We start from the raw sequence: 13,404 nt of genomic DNA, 5'->3' as shown, positions 1-13,404 counted from the left end.
ACGGTGGCGGCCCTCCCTCCCGACCCCTCCCTGGGCCGCCGGGGCTCTGAAGACACCGCGGCGCTGGGGAGCCCTTGGGGCTGCTGGCCAAGGGGGTCCTTGGGGTGCCGGGGGTACCCACACCGCCACCCAGCTAGCTCCCCGCTGTGTTTGGTCCCCGGGCTTTCCTGTGCCATGGCGATGCAGGCTGAGCCCCGGTGGCGGGGGTGCCCGCCCGCCGGGCGGGGGGATACGCCGTGCCCGGCCGGAGCCGCGGTTGAGGCTGTGGGGCCGCCCCGGCCCGGTAGCCCAGCGCCGCAGGTTGCATCCGGACAGCACTTGACCAGCTGTTTTGTGAATTTTCTAATTTCTTGCAGAGCAGGGCAGCGGTCACAGAGGTAATCTGTAGATCCGTGGCTTTAAAGGATAAATTAGAGCATTGGATTTGATCCGTATTGCAGTGGATTAGAGCAACCTCTCCCCCCTCCCCTTCTCCTCCCCCCCCCCCCCCCCCAATTCACTCCCCCTTCTTCCAGCACCACCTTTTTTCCTCTCATGCAATACCAAAACTGACCCTGCCTAGCAGAGGGACTCTGCTCGGCGAGCGGAGCGGTGCCCACATCGCGGCACACCGCGGGAGCCGGCTCTCCCCTCCAGCCTCCGCAGCCCCTCCGGGGCATCGCTGCTGCAAGTTCCCCGGAGGCGCCGGGGCCGGGTGCCTTCTCCGGGCGCCAGGGAGCGGTAGCTGCCCACGGGCTGTCCCTTTGCCCCGGCCCGGCCGGGGCCGTGGGGCGGCGGCGAGGGAAGGCGGCCCCCGGAGGGTATTTCCCGGAGGCAGCGGGGCCGGCACCCGGCAGGAAATGGAAGGATGAAGTGTGGAGCCGGAGCGGTGATGTTCCTTCTCTCCTTGCTCTCCCCTGCAGGAACGTAATCCGCAATGCTAGTTCTCAGGTTGCTCAATGTTGTCGCTCCAGCCTACTTCTTGTGCATCTCCCTAGTGACCTTCGTCCTCCAGATCTTTCTCTTCATCCCCAGCATGTTCAGAGACCCTTCCACCACCCCACTTCTCTCTCCTGCTCTGCTGCATGGGGCCCTCTTCCTCTTCCTCTCAGCTAATGCCCTGGGCAACTACATCCTTGTGATCCAGAGCTCCCCCGAGGACTTGGGCAAGGGCTTAAACTTGGGCGAAGGAGACGAAGTGGTGGCGGACTGGCTGGATGGAAGCAGGTCCCCTGGCTCAGCCTTGCCCAGCACTCACTTCTGTAGACTGTGTGCCAGAGTCACCCAGAGGCATGACCACCACTGTTTCTTCACAGGGAACTGCATCGGGAGGAGGAACATGCGAAACTTCATAATGTTCTGCCTCTACACCTCTCTGGCTTGCCTCGACTCCCTAGTGGCAGGCATGGCTTACATTTCTGCTGCACTCTCCATGTCCTTTGTGAACCCGCTGGCCTTCCTCACCCTTCTGCCTCACTCCATCAGCCAATTCTTCTCAGGTAAGGTCTCCTTCCTCAGAGGTGAGGAGTGTCTTCAACTCCTCCAGGGCTCCCAGGGTGGGGGGGACATGATCTTCCTCAGATAGCTATGTGTGGGGAGCGGTGGTGGGGAAATGGGCAAGAGGGACAATTGGCTGTGTTCAGTAAAGCCCTCTTTAGAGGCTAGAGACAGCCTTTGTAAATGACTTCACTGCACCTGAGGCTGGGACCCACTCCAGGTTACAGCCACAGACCTATTCCTAGTGCATTAGGCTCTGGAAAGCGCCCCACAACCAGCTTGCCAGTCATAGAATAGGGCTATCTATTGTGCAGGGAGTGTCTTGCCATTAGACAGAGGAGAGGGATTTCAGTGGTTGTATTGCAGGTGAGGGGGATCTTTTGCCTGTCCTACAGGCAGAGGTGGGGGGTCTGTAGGTTTTTGTATCCTCCAAGTCTGCAGGTTCCCTATACCCCAGTGGAGATATTCTCATTCTCTTCATCTACGTCCACTCACCCCTCCAATCTCACCCACCTCCTGCCTCCTGGCAGACAAAATTACAGAGAACTTGCCATCCTTCCAGCACTGAAGAATTGGGGTTCAGGCAACAGAAACCAAGAGAGGAGTTAATGTGACATGATTAGCCACCTCTCTTGTGACCCCAGTCTGGGATAGAAGTCCACAGAGAACCAGGGAAAATTCTCCGTGCCTACTCTTTGCAACAGCTCCACACCAAAGGCAGATATCTCTTTCTCCTTGTCCCTACCCCTTACCCTTCATTCTGCTTCTCCCTCTTTCCCCTCTCTCCTTGACTTTCCATAAATCTCTACAACCCTTTCCCTTCCCCCTCTTGATTCTGCTCCCATAACTCTTCCTCTGCTCTTCCAGCCATGCCTCTTCACCTTTCAATGCACCCTGAAACTCTCCAACCTCAACCTTTTCTCTGTCCAAACCCAGGAGGTAGATAAAACCTGATCTCAGAGAAGGGACTATGCAGACAGCCTAGACTATTACTCTGCCCTGAAAGCGACTGCAGAAAAATGCCATTTCCTCCCCTATGCAGCTCATGCCTCACATACTTAGATCAGCTTTCGTTAGGCTAAAATAGGTATCCCATACATTTAGCTTTGCAGATTCAGCTGAGCTCAGTAAGAAGGGCCTGGAGTCTGTTTTGGTTGTGCACTGTCACCAGAAGTGTTGATTGTGATCTGAGCATGGAGCCTCCGCTGCTGGGGATACAGGAGCCAGAGAGGCCCCAGCTTGCTTTTTGGATTCCAGGCTGGGTTTGCAGGGTTGCCATCTGAAAACAAATATCTCTCTACTTGGCAAATTAGCAGATTTGTCATGGTAAATACTGAGAGACAATAAACATGAAATCCTGCCATGACATTTTTATGGAGTCATTTTTCCAAGCAGAAGAATTTTGTAAATAATGTTGCACGAGCCTCACTAGCATTAAAAACACTGGGAACAATTTTCCCCTGTGCCTAAGCTCTGCTCGGCACAGCAGCCTGGGAGGGGGAGCGGGGATGTGGGAGGAGATTATCAAGGAATTAGTTCTCTCTCTCTGTCTCTGAGGGCTCATCTGCACTGAGCTGGGCCCTGGCATATGTCTGAAGAGCCACTGAAGTGCCCCAGCTCTGGTGTCAGCAACTGCAGTGCCAAAGACAGCATGTGGGCAGTGTTTGAGTGGGACACAACAGGAATGGGTGCAGGGCTGAGAGCTGGAAGCCAGAACATCCTGAGAGGCAGCAGCTCCCATTGGACTTATAGCTCAGCCAGGGTGAGAACTGCTGCCTCACACAGCAATATACGGGTGTGTGGTGTCTTGATTACCTGGGAGGAAGGGCCTACGGAGTTTCTACCAGCACATTTAACCTCCAGTTCAGGAAAGAAAAACACAGCCTGGAATAGTTACCTGGAAGGGTAGTCCACCCAAAATTTTTCAGCTAACATAACTATTACTTAGGGGTTGTTGTAGAAGCCAAACAGAGCATTGCTATAGCAGGGAAAAACTTTACCTTTCTTTTCCTCCAGCATGCCCTCTACACTGGAGGAGGAGTACTGGAGGGTGAAGGGTGAATGTGCTGGTCTTATGTCAACTAGAGTGTTTCCTGCTTTCATGCTGGGAAAATTTTCAGTTGGCTCATTCTGCCCAGACTGTGCTCAGGCATGGATTTCAGGATCTGACCCAGAGTCTATAATTTCAGCCTGTGATTCAGCTTTTCTGGCATAGCTAATGTGTGGCAATAAGCTTGAGATCACACCGGGTCAGTTAGTGCAAAAGTGAATATGAGACTAAAATGGACTGTGGTGGTGAGGGACAAATGGGGAGTACTTTTGTAAACACAGGTCAGTTGGATCCACAAAAGAAATTACAGAAAATGTGTTATGTAGGTAACCTGAAGAAAAGGTTAAAAAAAAAATGTATCCAGAAAGCACAGCTCAGAGATGCTTAATATTTGCAAGGGGAAACAAAGGTAATTACTTTCTTGATGGTGAATTTCAGTAGCTCATAGAAATTACCTTACAGCCTTGCAAAGGCTCTAAAGAAAATACCTGTCTTTCTCCATATCCCATCTGAATATCAGCTGTAGGAAAGAAGAGACATCTGTCTGTCATGCTCTGGTCCAGCAAAAGAGAGGCAGAGAAGCCCATATTGGCTCTGGGCTTCCTGCCTGATAGATTAAGTTAATCTGACAGAATTGGTATGAGGATTTGTCATCATCCTAAGGGGCTTGTTCTTCCCTTGTTGTATTGCATATGAAGACCACTGAGCTGAATGGGATCTAACGAGCAGGGAAAGATGACATTGCATTTAGGAAGAAAACTGAATGACTCCTGCGCCTTTTTCAAGTGAGGACAATCTCTGAAAGCTAGAGGCTGTAGTCAGTGTCCTTACAAATCATCCTCAGAGGGGCCTGCTGGCTGAGCCCAAAGCTTGACATGAATGTCACAGATCAGCCCCCATCTCTCACTTACAGCACTGCCACGTGGAGAAGCTGGGATTCACAGATTGCAAAACCAGATGACACCGTCTAATCCGGCCTTCCGTATCAGAGAAACAAGAGATGCTTATCCAGCCGCCCTTGTATTGAACTTAAAACCTGAAGCAGCCACGTACTTGTTTTAGGCAGCACATCTCTACTGTCCATGCAATCCCTGCTCTGGCAGGGTTGCTCTTGCAGGGCCTTAGAACAACCAGAGCTTTCACCTGCGCGAGTCTGTCTGCCTCATGGTCTTCCAGAGGGATGGGAGCATGAGAGCTTTTTCATTTTTAAACCTTGCAGGAACCAGTGAGAGGATATCAGCTATTTATACCAGTACTGACACACATTTAATTTTCTTTGTGCGCCTGTGTGTAAATATGGGTGTTTAATAATATACCAATATACACAAAATATCTGTGATGCATTCATATGCACACAGAGAAAGTATTATTTTAATGGGTTTATATCTGCCTACTCGCTGAAAGGTCACTCAGTGATACCTGCTATTATACTAATATTTTCCAGAAGGAGTTCTAAAATCATTGTAGAGGAAAGGGCCCACAGAATAATTTTGTTTAAATACATTCAGTATAAATATATACTACAAAAACTGTTGAATTAGGAGCTTCAGACCTACAAAGTATTTTGAGTATTGGAGCAGCAGTTTTAAAAAAGGAATTTGGATTGTATTTTGGAAAGGTTTCTGTTTCTTGCATTCATATGAAAACTGCCTTTGTTCAATGGTAGGAAAGCTATTACTGATTTATTTTTCTTTTTTTAACATGTATTTATAGTGATGAGAGAGAGCGAGAGAGATCCCAAACCTTTCTGCCTAGTATTAATGCACACAGTAAGACTTCTGGAAGCATCTATGTGCTGCAGAACCCACATTTCTTTTAAAAATGAACCTAGAAACCTTAGATTCACTGTTATGAGCAGGTAGATACTTAAATAAATTAACCATTTTCAAAATAGTGCTGCAGTCTTACAGATGTGTTTCAATTCTGGCTGAATTTGCCCCTGTATTCTAGACCCTCACATTAACAGCAAAAAGGGAGAAGTGTATGGAGACCTTTACCATTTTCATATTTCCCCAGCACAGTCCATTGCATCAGTTGCTACAAAGGAAACAATTCTACAGAGTTAGAGCAACCAGCCTGTCTTGCTCCTAACTCCCCACTTGTGGCTAGGCAGCTTGTTGTTTCTCAGGGCTGAGTGCTACACTGGTGTGTGAGGGGTGTCTAAACTCTTTCTTTTATTGTCCTCCCTCCCCCTGGCTCTTGGTCTGCAGGAGCTCTCCTTAGCTCTGAGATGTTTGTCATCCTCATGCTCTACCTCTGGCTTGGGATCGGACTGGCCTGCGCTGGCTTCTGCTGCCACCAGATGCTGCTGATCCTGCGTGGGCAGACACGGTACCAGGTGCGGAAAGGGATGGTGGTAAGAGCCCGGCCCTGGAGGGAGAACCTGCAAGAGGTCTTTGGCAAGAGGTGGCTGCTAGGACTTCTCATCCCTGTGCTGAACGTGGGAAGTGACTACCGTAGGCAGAAAGAGAAATAAAAACCCCAGGCGTGTGTGTACATCCCATGCACACACCACCTCCCCTGTTCTCTCCCACTGTGTCCTGGATCACTAAAGAGCTGGGCTACTCCATCATGGGATTGAAGCCCCCGTGGGAGGAAAGGGCTGGCTATCAAACAGAATAAATTAAGCATATTAACAAGGAGATCACAAACCATGTAGATGAAGAGATACTGCAGCTTAGTAGTCACATCACTGCACCTGCGTACGTGGCAACAGTCTTTGAACTAGCAGAAAAATTAGTCGGACCCTCCTGTGGCTTCCTGCCTGACTCCTCCAGCCCCCAGCCCCATTAGCTACCCTACATAGTCATAACGAACCACAGCAGGAGATTTTAGAGAGCCTGGGCTGTTGTGGTAGATTGCAAAAACTGTTCCTGTTCCGTGGGAGGGGTTTGCAGGGTGCCTTTTTGGCTCTTATATACTTGAGGTAACTTCACAGTACTGAGAAGACTTTAATGACAGAACTGCAATGCAATCAAGCTGCCCTAGGAGCAGGCTATGCACATGGCTAATGGAGCAGGTAAACCTTCTCTCCACGGGCTAGAAAATCAGGAAAAAAACAAAGAGAAATTCAGAATTTCTCATTTCTGTTCTTGATCTGCTCCCTATGCAATGATATGTCAGGACTGTAGCTCTGCTCCTTATTTTTAGCAGTCATTTGCCCAATAACACAGTCCAGGCAAATCTGCCCTTCTGACAGGGAGCAGCAAGCAGATAAATCATGATCAGACAGAGGCACAAGGAGAGGAAACTGCAGAGGTGAATGAAAAGGCTGTGTTTGAGAAGCTGTGTGACGAGGCAGGCTATGCATGCCAGAGAGAGGGAACTGTGGACAGACACAGAGTGAGCTGTCAGAAGGGTGCCAAGAGCCCTGCTGATGTGTTTGAGCCCTGATGCATCACCCTCTCGCTGGGGGCGCCTGCACCCTTAGTGCTGTGAAGAGTTCAAAATCCCAGAAGACAGGGAGGTTTTCCAGCTGGTCAGGATGCTTCACTTTGCACTAAAACAAACAAAAAAATGTTTACCTCAGACATCCCTGCCACATAGTGTTTATAGGCTTTCCAGGGCAATTCCCTCTTGCATTGCTGCAGAGGGGTAAATTCATCCATGTTATAACTCCATTAAGGAGGTTAATGGAATTACTACAGGGATTAATCAGCCTAATGTGTCAGTTGTTTTCTAGCTGCAGCAACAGCCCATGAGATCAGTGCTGAGATCCTATGCTAATAGGTGCCTTAAGAAAGGATACCATGACATCTCTACCAGGATCATAGCACTGGATTCCCTAGCAGCTGCAACAGGAAGCACCTGTTTTGGCAAACCGCCTTAGCTTATGCAGGCTGGATAGGAATCCATTGCTTCCCTTTAATAGGCTGGGAAGTATGCTGGCAAGCTGTGAAGAATGTCATTTCTCCCTCAGACATGCTGTCGGTGCATCCCAGGTAGGGGAATGCACATGCTTTCATCCTTGTGTTTCTCATGAGCCAGAATAGAGGTACTCATTCCTACAGGCTTTGTAACTGTCCTTCACCGCTTCACACTTGTATACACATTCGGATCAATAACAAACAAAGCCTATTGTGATGAGCAGAGTAACCATAAAAATATACTGGAAAAACCCTTAGCTGGATAATTAAAACAGGTAGAATATATGTCCTTTCACACTGCGTGTGTTCGCATGAATGCACTGCTGTTTCCATGTGTAATATGCTGTATTTTCACCAACAGTGAACAATAAAAAGTGTTCTGATTTTTTACATGAGCTGTATTGTGCTTTTTGACAGTTCATTAGCTGCCTCTGTACATTTGTTACAGCATGCATATGGATGTATTAAAGGAAAAAGTTATTTTGTTTATTGACTTTGCCAATAATTCATCATATGATTTTGGACAAGTCCTTTCACCTTTCCTACTTTAATGCAATGACCAATATAAAAATGCATCTAATAACCAACTTGCAGACCCATTCTAATTTCTATTTATAAATTACACACTCAACCTCAGCTGAAAGCTACAGGAAAATCAAGCTATTATCCTCGCCCACAAACAGCATCTCGACATAAATTACTCCTTACTGGTACAACAGCACCAAGGTGAGCAGACAGTCACCTTGTCTCTGGAACCAGAGCCAGCACCTCGTGCCATACACCTTGCCTTGGAAGGATTCCCAGCATTATTCTTATTCCACAGACCAGTTGATCCAAATTCTTTTTCATATATTTCTAAAGGCAATAAGATCCCAATGTTTCAGCCAGAAGCTTCCTCACATCAGCAGAAATTACGGTTTCACACTGTGACCCTCTGCTTTTGGCCTTTGATTGACACTGCAGTCTCAAGTAGCTTGGTAGCACTCGGTGCCCGCTGCTGCACTGCCTCAGGCTGTAAGCTCTTGGGGGCCGCACGCTGAGAAGGGCACAATCAACTCAGAGTTTTGGTGGGCCACTCTGCAAGGACAGCCCCCAAGCAGAACAACAGGATTAGCTGCCCAGGAAGCCTGTTCCCTCTTTGCACCAGAGCTGAATCATGCCTGGGCCCTGTGTCAGGGTCACAGCTGTCTGCCCTCACTGCCAAGCCTTGGTCCTTGCTGAAGCACAGAGAGATCCCAGTCTGAGTAACTGCGGCACAGCTCCCCAAAATTATTCTTTCTGTCAGACACCTGTGTTCCTGGCTGTAAATCTCTGCATCACCATTCTACACAGCTAAATGGTTCCTTCACAGCAAATTACTGGATTTCAGCAGTAGTGGTGGGACCTTCAGGTGCATACAGCCTTTACAGTTATGATCCTCTGGGATGAAAAGAGCTCTAAATACGTAACATTAGACTGACCCTGTATATTGTCTTATTTGTCTGCTCATTCCCAAGTGTGTGTTTGGTGTAGAGTAGTGCTTCTGCAGGAACAGTTGAGAGTAGCTCTTTGACTATCCAGCTGTCCTGATGTCCCTTCCTTGTCATGCCTGTGCATCCACTTACAGAAATCCTTGGCAAGAAGATGTAACAGGGCTCAACAACTGTGAAGAGAACCTTTGCTCTTAGCTATGATTTAGTAAATGAAGGCTGAGCTCAATGGCAATGTCACAAATTCTAAATCTGTTCAACGGCTCTAAAGTTTTATAAGGATAAATAATAAAAGCTTCTAATTTTCTGTGCTGAGAGAGCCATTACTTATTATTTGCATTTTATTAAATGGGAGCTGCAATAGCAAATATATTTTGGAACATGATTTCTTGTGACAATGTCTAAATACTTATAAAGGTTTTAAAAATAAAACACTTAGTGCTTCTCTGGCTTTGGAAAAATCAGACGAGCATCATTTCTTCTCTGATAATGCTAGTGGCTGAAGTAAAATCTCCCTATTGCTTAAGACCTTGCAAAGAAGCCACAGACCTTTGCTTCATGGCTTGTCTCCTTTTAAGTGTGGCTACCTGAAAAAATGGTGCCACCTCTCAGAAGTCTTTGCAATGACAGTAAAGAGCAAATTAGGGGATGCAGCTGTGAAGTAAGCTGGAAGAAGTTTGTTCTTATGTATAGTGAGAATCTCATACAAAATAAGAAGTAAATGGCTTTCCTCTTCATACTACACTACTTACTGGGCAGCCCTCAAGGCCTGCCTGCAAAAGGTCTTCATTGAATATCCTCAGAGGATATAGAGGTAAAATATGAAGAGTCTCAAGTAATAAGACACAGGGAACATATGAGAAAAGATGATGTGAAACACCATTTATCTTGTTTAAGAAATAGGCAACTCGAGAGATTATCACAGTCTAAAAATACTTGCAAGCAGGCAGAATAAATGAATGAGGAGACTCATGAACTGTAAGAAGATAGCTGGGGGAGGACGAGTAGTCCTGGACTGAGAGAGAGAAAAGCTGAAGTCAGAGCTTAGGGCACCTATCTTTAAAACAGTCAGAAGAGAGCAATCAGAGAAAGTGGCCCAAGTGAGAGATGAGGTCATTTGACATTTATTGCAATGATGCACTGAGAGCCATCATGCGGTAGCAGGTATGACAACAGAATTCAAGTTATCTTCATTGATTATTGACTGAATGGACACAAAGAAAGCCCAGACTGAGAAGACTCATTGCTAACCACTTTCTGCACAAGAATCCTCAAAGCCCCAGCAGAGCCAAAAGGGTTTTTCTCTCTTGGACAGCAAATGATGTTACAGGCAGGGGCTGCATGGGTAGAAGTCATAAGCAGCAACATCAGACTCTATGCAGTTCTCTCTGAGTTATTTAAAGACTAGCCAGAACTGCCATGGCTGGAGTAAAGCAATGGCCTACTTGTTCAATATAAGTAAATAAAGGGAGAAGGAAATTTAAAACATATGTGGAATCTCTGTGCCCTGCTAGGTATTTAGATCAATGGAAACACAATGTCAGACAACTTAAATTAAGGAACAGTAAGATGTTCTCTGATAACCACATGTCCACATGCAGGTTCTCTGCTTTTCCAGCTCATGTCCAGAAATCCAGCGGAATAAAGGGTCCTTGGAGATTACACCAAAAGTCAGCAAATATGGACCAATTAGTGCTTCAGTCCTCTTACAGAGCTGTCCAGCCAGCAGCCTTGTCTTCATTACACCAAAGAGGCTTTACCATTGTTTGTCCTACTGAATCTAGCTGGCAAGTGATGTCAGAGCACAGGCAGGCCAGTTCCATGTCCCTTAAGACTTTTGGAGCCACCATCTTCTAGTCTCCCTGGAAGCTGACAAATTAAAAATGCAAGTTCTCAAGTACTAGTGTCATACACTGTTTGCACAGTGTCTCATTTAACATGTTGGCAGACACCTTAATAGTAGTTCCAGAATTGCTATCAATTAAAAATAAATGGAGCATGTTGATCAGCTTACTTCAAAAGAGACAAAGCAGTGGATGGCAATAGCAAGCTCTGCATGTGAAAAAGAAGGCTCACCTTGTTGATCAAGGGGTGTGGGAAAGTTTCATTTGCCTGCTACTGATTTTCTAAACACTGCTGTTAATGTACCTTGATCTTGAATAGTTATCAACTTGGGTTTCTGTGATTACTTTATATCCACCAGCTTAAGGGAATGCACAGCCTCTGGCATGTTTCAGCTCTTTTGCTCAGCCTCTCTTTACCACGAATGATTCCCAGATTCATGTTATTATCATGCCTGACTGAAAAATTTCCATTAGATGTCAGGTCAGTCTTTCAGCTGCTTGTGTTGGATAAGAAGAGGTGAGGACATGAACCTATTGTATTGGATTTGTGTGGCAAGGTCTGGTAGTCAGAGGGCTACAGGGGTGGATTTTGTGAGAAGCTGCTAGAAGCTTCCCCTGCATCTGAGAGAGCCAATGCCAGCCAACTCCAAGATGGACCTGCCGCTGGCCAAGGCCGAGCCCATCAGCGATGGTGGTAGCACATCTGGGATAACATACTTAGGAAGGGGAAAAAGTTGCTGTGCAACAGCAACTGTAGCCAGAGAGAGGAGTGAGAATATGTGAGAGCAACAGCCCTGCAGACACCAAGGGCAGCGAAGAAGGAGGGGGAAGACAGGCTTCAGGCACCAGAGCAGAGATTCCCCTGCAGCCCATGGTGAAGACCATGGTGAGGCAGGCTGTCCCCCTGCAGCCCATGGAGGCCCATGGTGGAGCACATATCCACCTGCAGCCCATGGAGGACCCCACACCAGAGCAGGTGGATGCTCAAAGGAGGCTGTGACCCTGTGGGAAGCCCAGAATGGAGCAGGCTCCTGGCAGGAGCTGTGGACCCATGGAGAGAGGAGCCCACACTGGGGCAGGTTTGCTGGCAGGACTTGTGACCCTGGGGGGGACCCACGCTGGAGCAGTCTGTTCCTGAAGGGCTGCACCCCGTGGAAGGGACCCACGCTGGAGCAGTTTGTGCAGAACTGCAGCCTGTGGGAAGGACTCACTTTGGAGAAATTAATGGAGGAGTGTCTCCTGTGAGAGGGCCCCCACGCTGGAGCAGGGGAAGGGTGTGAAGGGTCCTCCCCCGAGGAGGAAGGAGCGGCAGAGACAACGTGTGATGAACTGACCACAACCCCCAATCCCTGTCCCCCTGCATCACTGGAAGGGAGGAGGCAGAGAATTTGGGAGCAAAGTTAAGCCTGGGAAGAAGGGAGGGGTGGAGAAAGGTGCTTTAAGATTTAGTTTTTATTTCTCATTATGCTACTCTGGTTTGGCTGGTAATAAATTAAATTAATTTTTTCCCAAGTCGAGTGTGTTTCACCCCTGATGGCAATTGGTGAGTGATCTCTCCCTGTTCTTACCTCAACCAATGAGCCTTTTGTTATATTTTTTCTCCCCTGTCCAGCTGAGGAGGGGAGTGACAGAGCAGCTTTGGTGGGCACCTGGTGTTCAGCCAGGATCAAACCACCACACTTATGTATCATCAGACTGCTGAAAATACAACAGATTGGTTTGCCGTCACTATACCCTTAGGATATGTTCACTGGGTAATGGGGTTGACACAGTGGACCCTTATGAGAGTTGCCCTGGGAGTTAACAAGCAATTGCTGAATGCAGCCTTGTCACAGGGGCTGTTATCAAGGAATGATGTTATCATGCACAACTGCTTGAGACTATAGATAAGCTTCATGGTGAGTGACAGAAAAACAAGGGACAGATCCAGCATCATCAGCCAGGACTCCTAACGGTTTATGACTGCTGAAAGGAAACTGTTGACCAGTACAACAAAAGCAATCTGTGTAGGGCTAAACATGAATTGCCAAGGTCAAGCAGGTCCAGAAAGTCCAGATGCTAGGAAAGCTGCTTAGAAAAAACTTCAAAATAGTATTACCTAAAGGAGAAAGTGTTTCACTAGCTAAGAACTTCCAAACAATCAATGCTAAGTTCAATGTTTTGAGCAACACAATTTCCTTCAAGACTTAGAGACCCTGTCCCTCTACTGACAACCTTCAAGTGTCAATTCTTTATCATTTTCACTGAGTTTGATATTCAAGGCTGTCTCCCAAAACATCCAGTGCTAAATTAAATGAGAGAGGTTTATATAGTACTGAAGACCACCATAGGTCCTCCTAGTAGCATGTATTGATACTAGAACTTTCTTCTCCAGGAGATACCTGTAACACTCAGTGAGATGAATTTGCCTGAGAAAATTTTGATTAATCAAGCAGTTTATTGCACTAAACAAAACTTGATGGAGATTTTGGAAGTGTTACTGTTAGGGCAAAGAATTCTTCTCTTTCTTTTCAAGCCACATTATAGGGTATAAAAAAATGTTTTGGACCCACATATCCATGCCTCTAAACTAGTATGCACTAGACTGCAATTTTATAAGTGCTTTAGCTGTCTTCCCTAATGCTTACATTGTCACTAACCATCCGAGGAAATAAGCCAATTTGTGGTTATGAAGCTATGAAAGAAGGCACAAGGAAATA

At 47.1% G+C, this 13,404-nt stretch overlaps 1 protein-coding gene across 1 annotated transcript; it reads left to right on the top strand.

Annotated features, from left to right (window-relative positions):
* The first annotated feature begins 860 nt into the window (after positions 1-860).
* Positions 861-7,782, top strand: ZDHHC22 (zinc finger DHHC-type palmitoyltransferase 22). The gene is made up of 2 exons (XM_009513232.2): positions 861-1,478; positions 5,737-7,782. The coding sequence occupies exons 1-2, from the start codon at positions 917-919 to the stop codon at positions 6,000-6,002; spliced, it is 828 nt and encodes a 275-aa protein (XP_009511527.2). The 5' UTR covers positions 861-916; the 3' UTR covers positions 6,003-7,782.
* The last annotated feature ends 5,622 nt before the right edge of the window (positions 7,783-13,404 follow it).

Source organism: Phalacrocorax carbo, chromosome 9 (assembly GCF_963921805.1).
Source record: "Phalacrocorax carbo chromosome 9, bPhaCar2.1, whole genome shotgun sequence".
Taxonomy (NCBI): Eukaryota; Metazoa; Chordata; class Aves; order Suliformes; family Phalacrocoracidae; genus Phalacrocorax; species Phalacrocorax carbo.
This window is presented reverse-complemented; position numbering and strand designations above follow the sequence as displayed.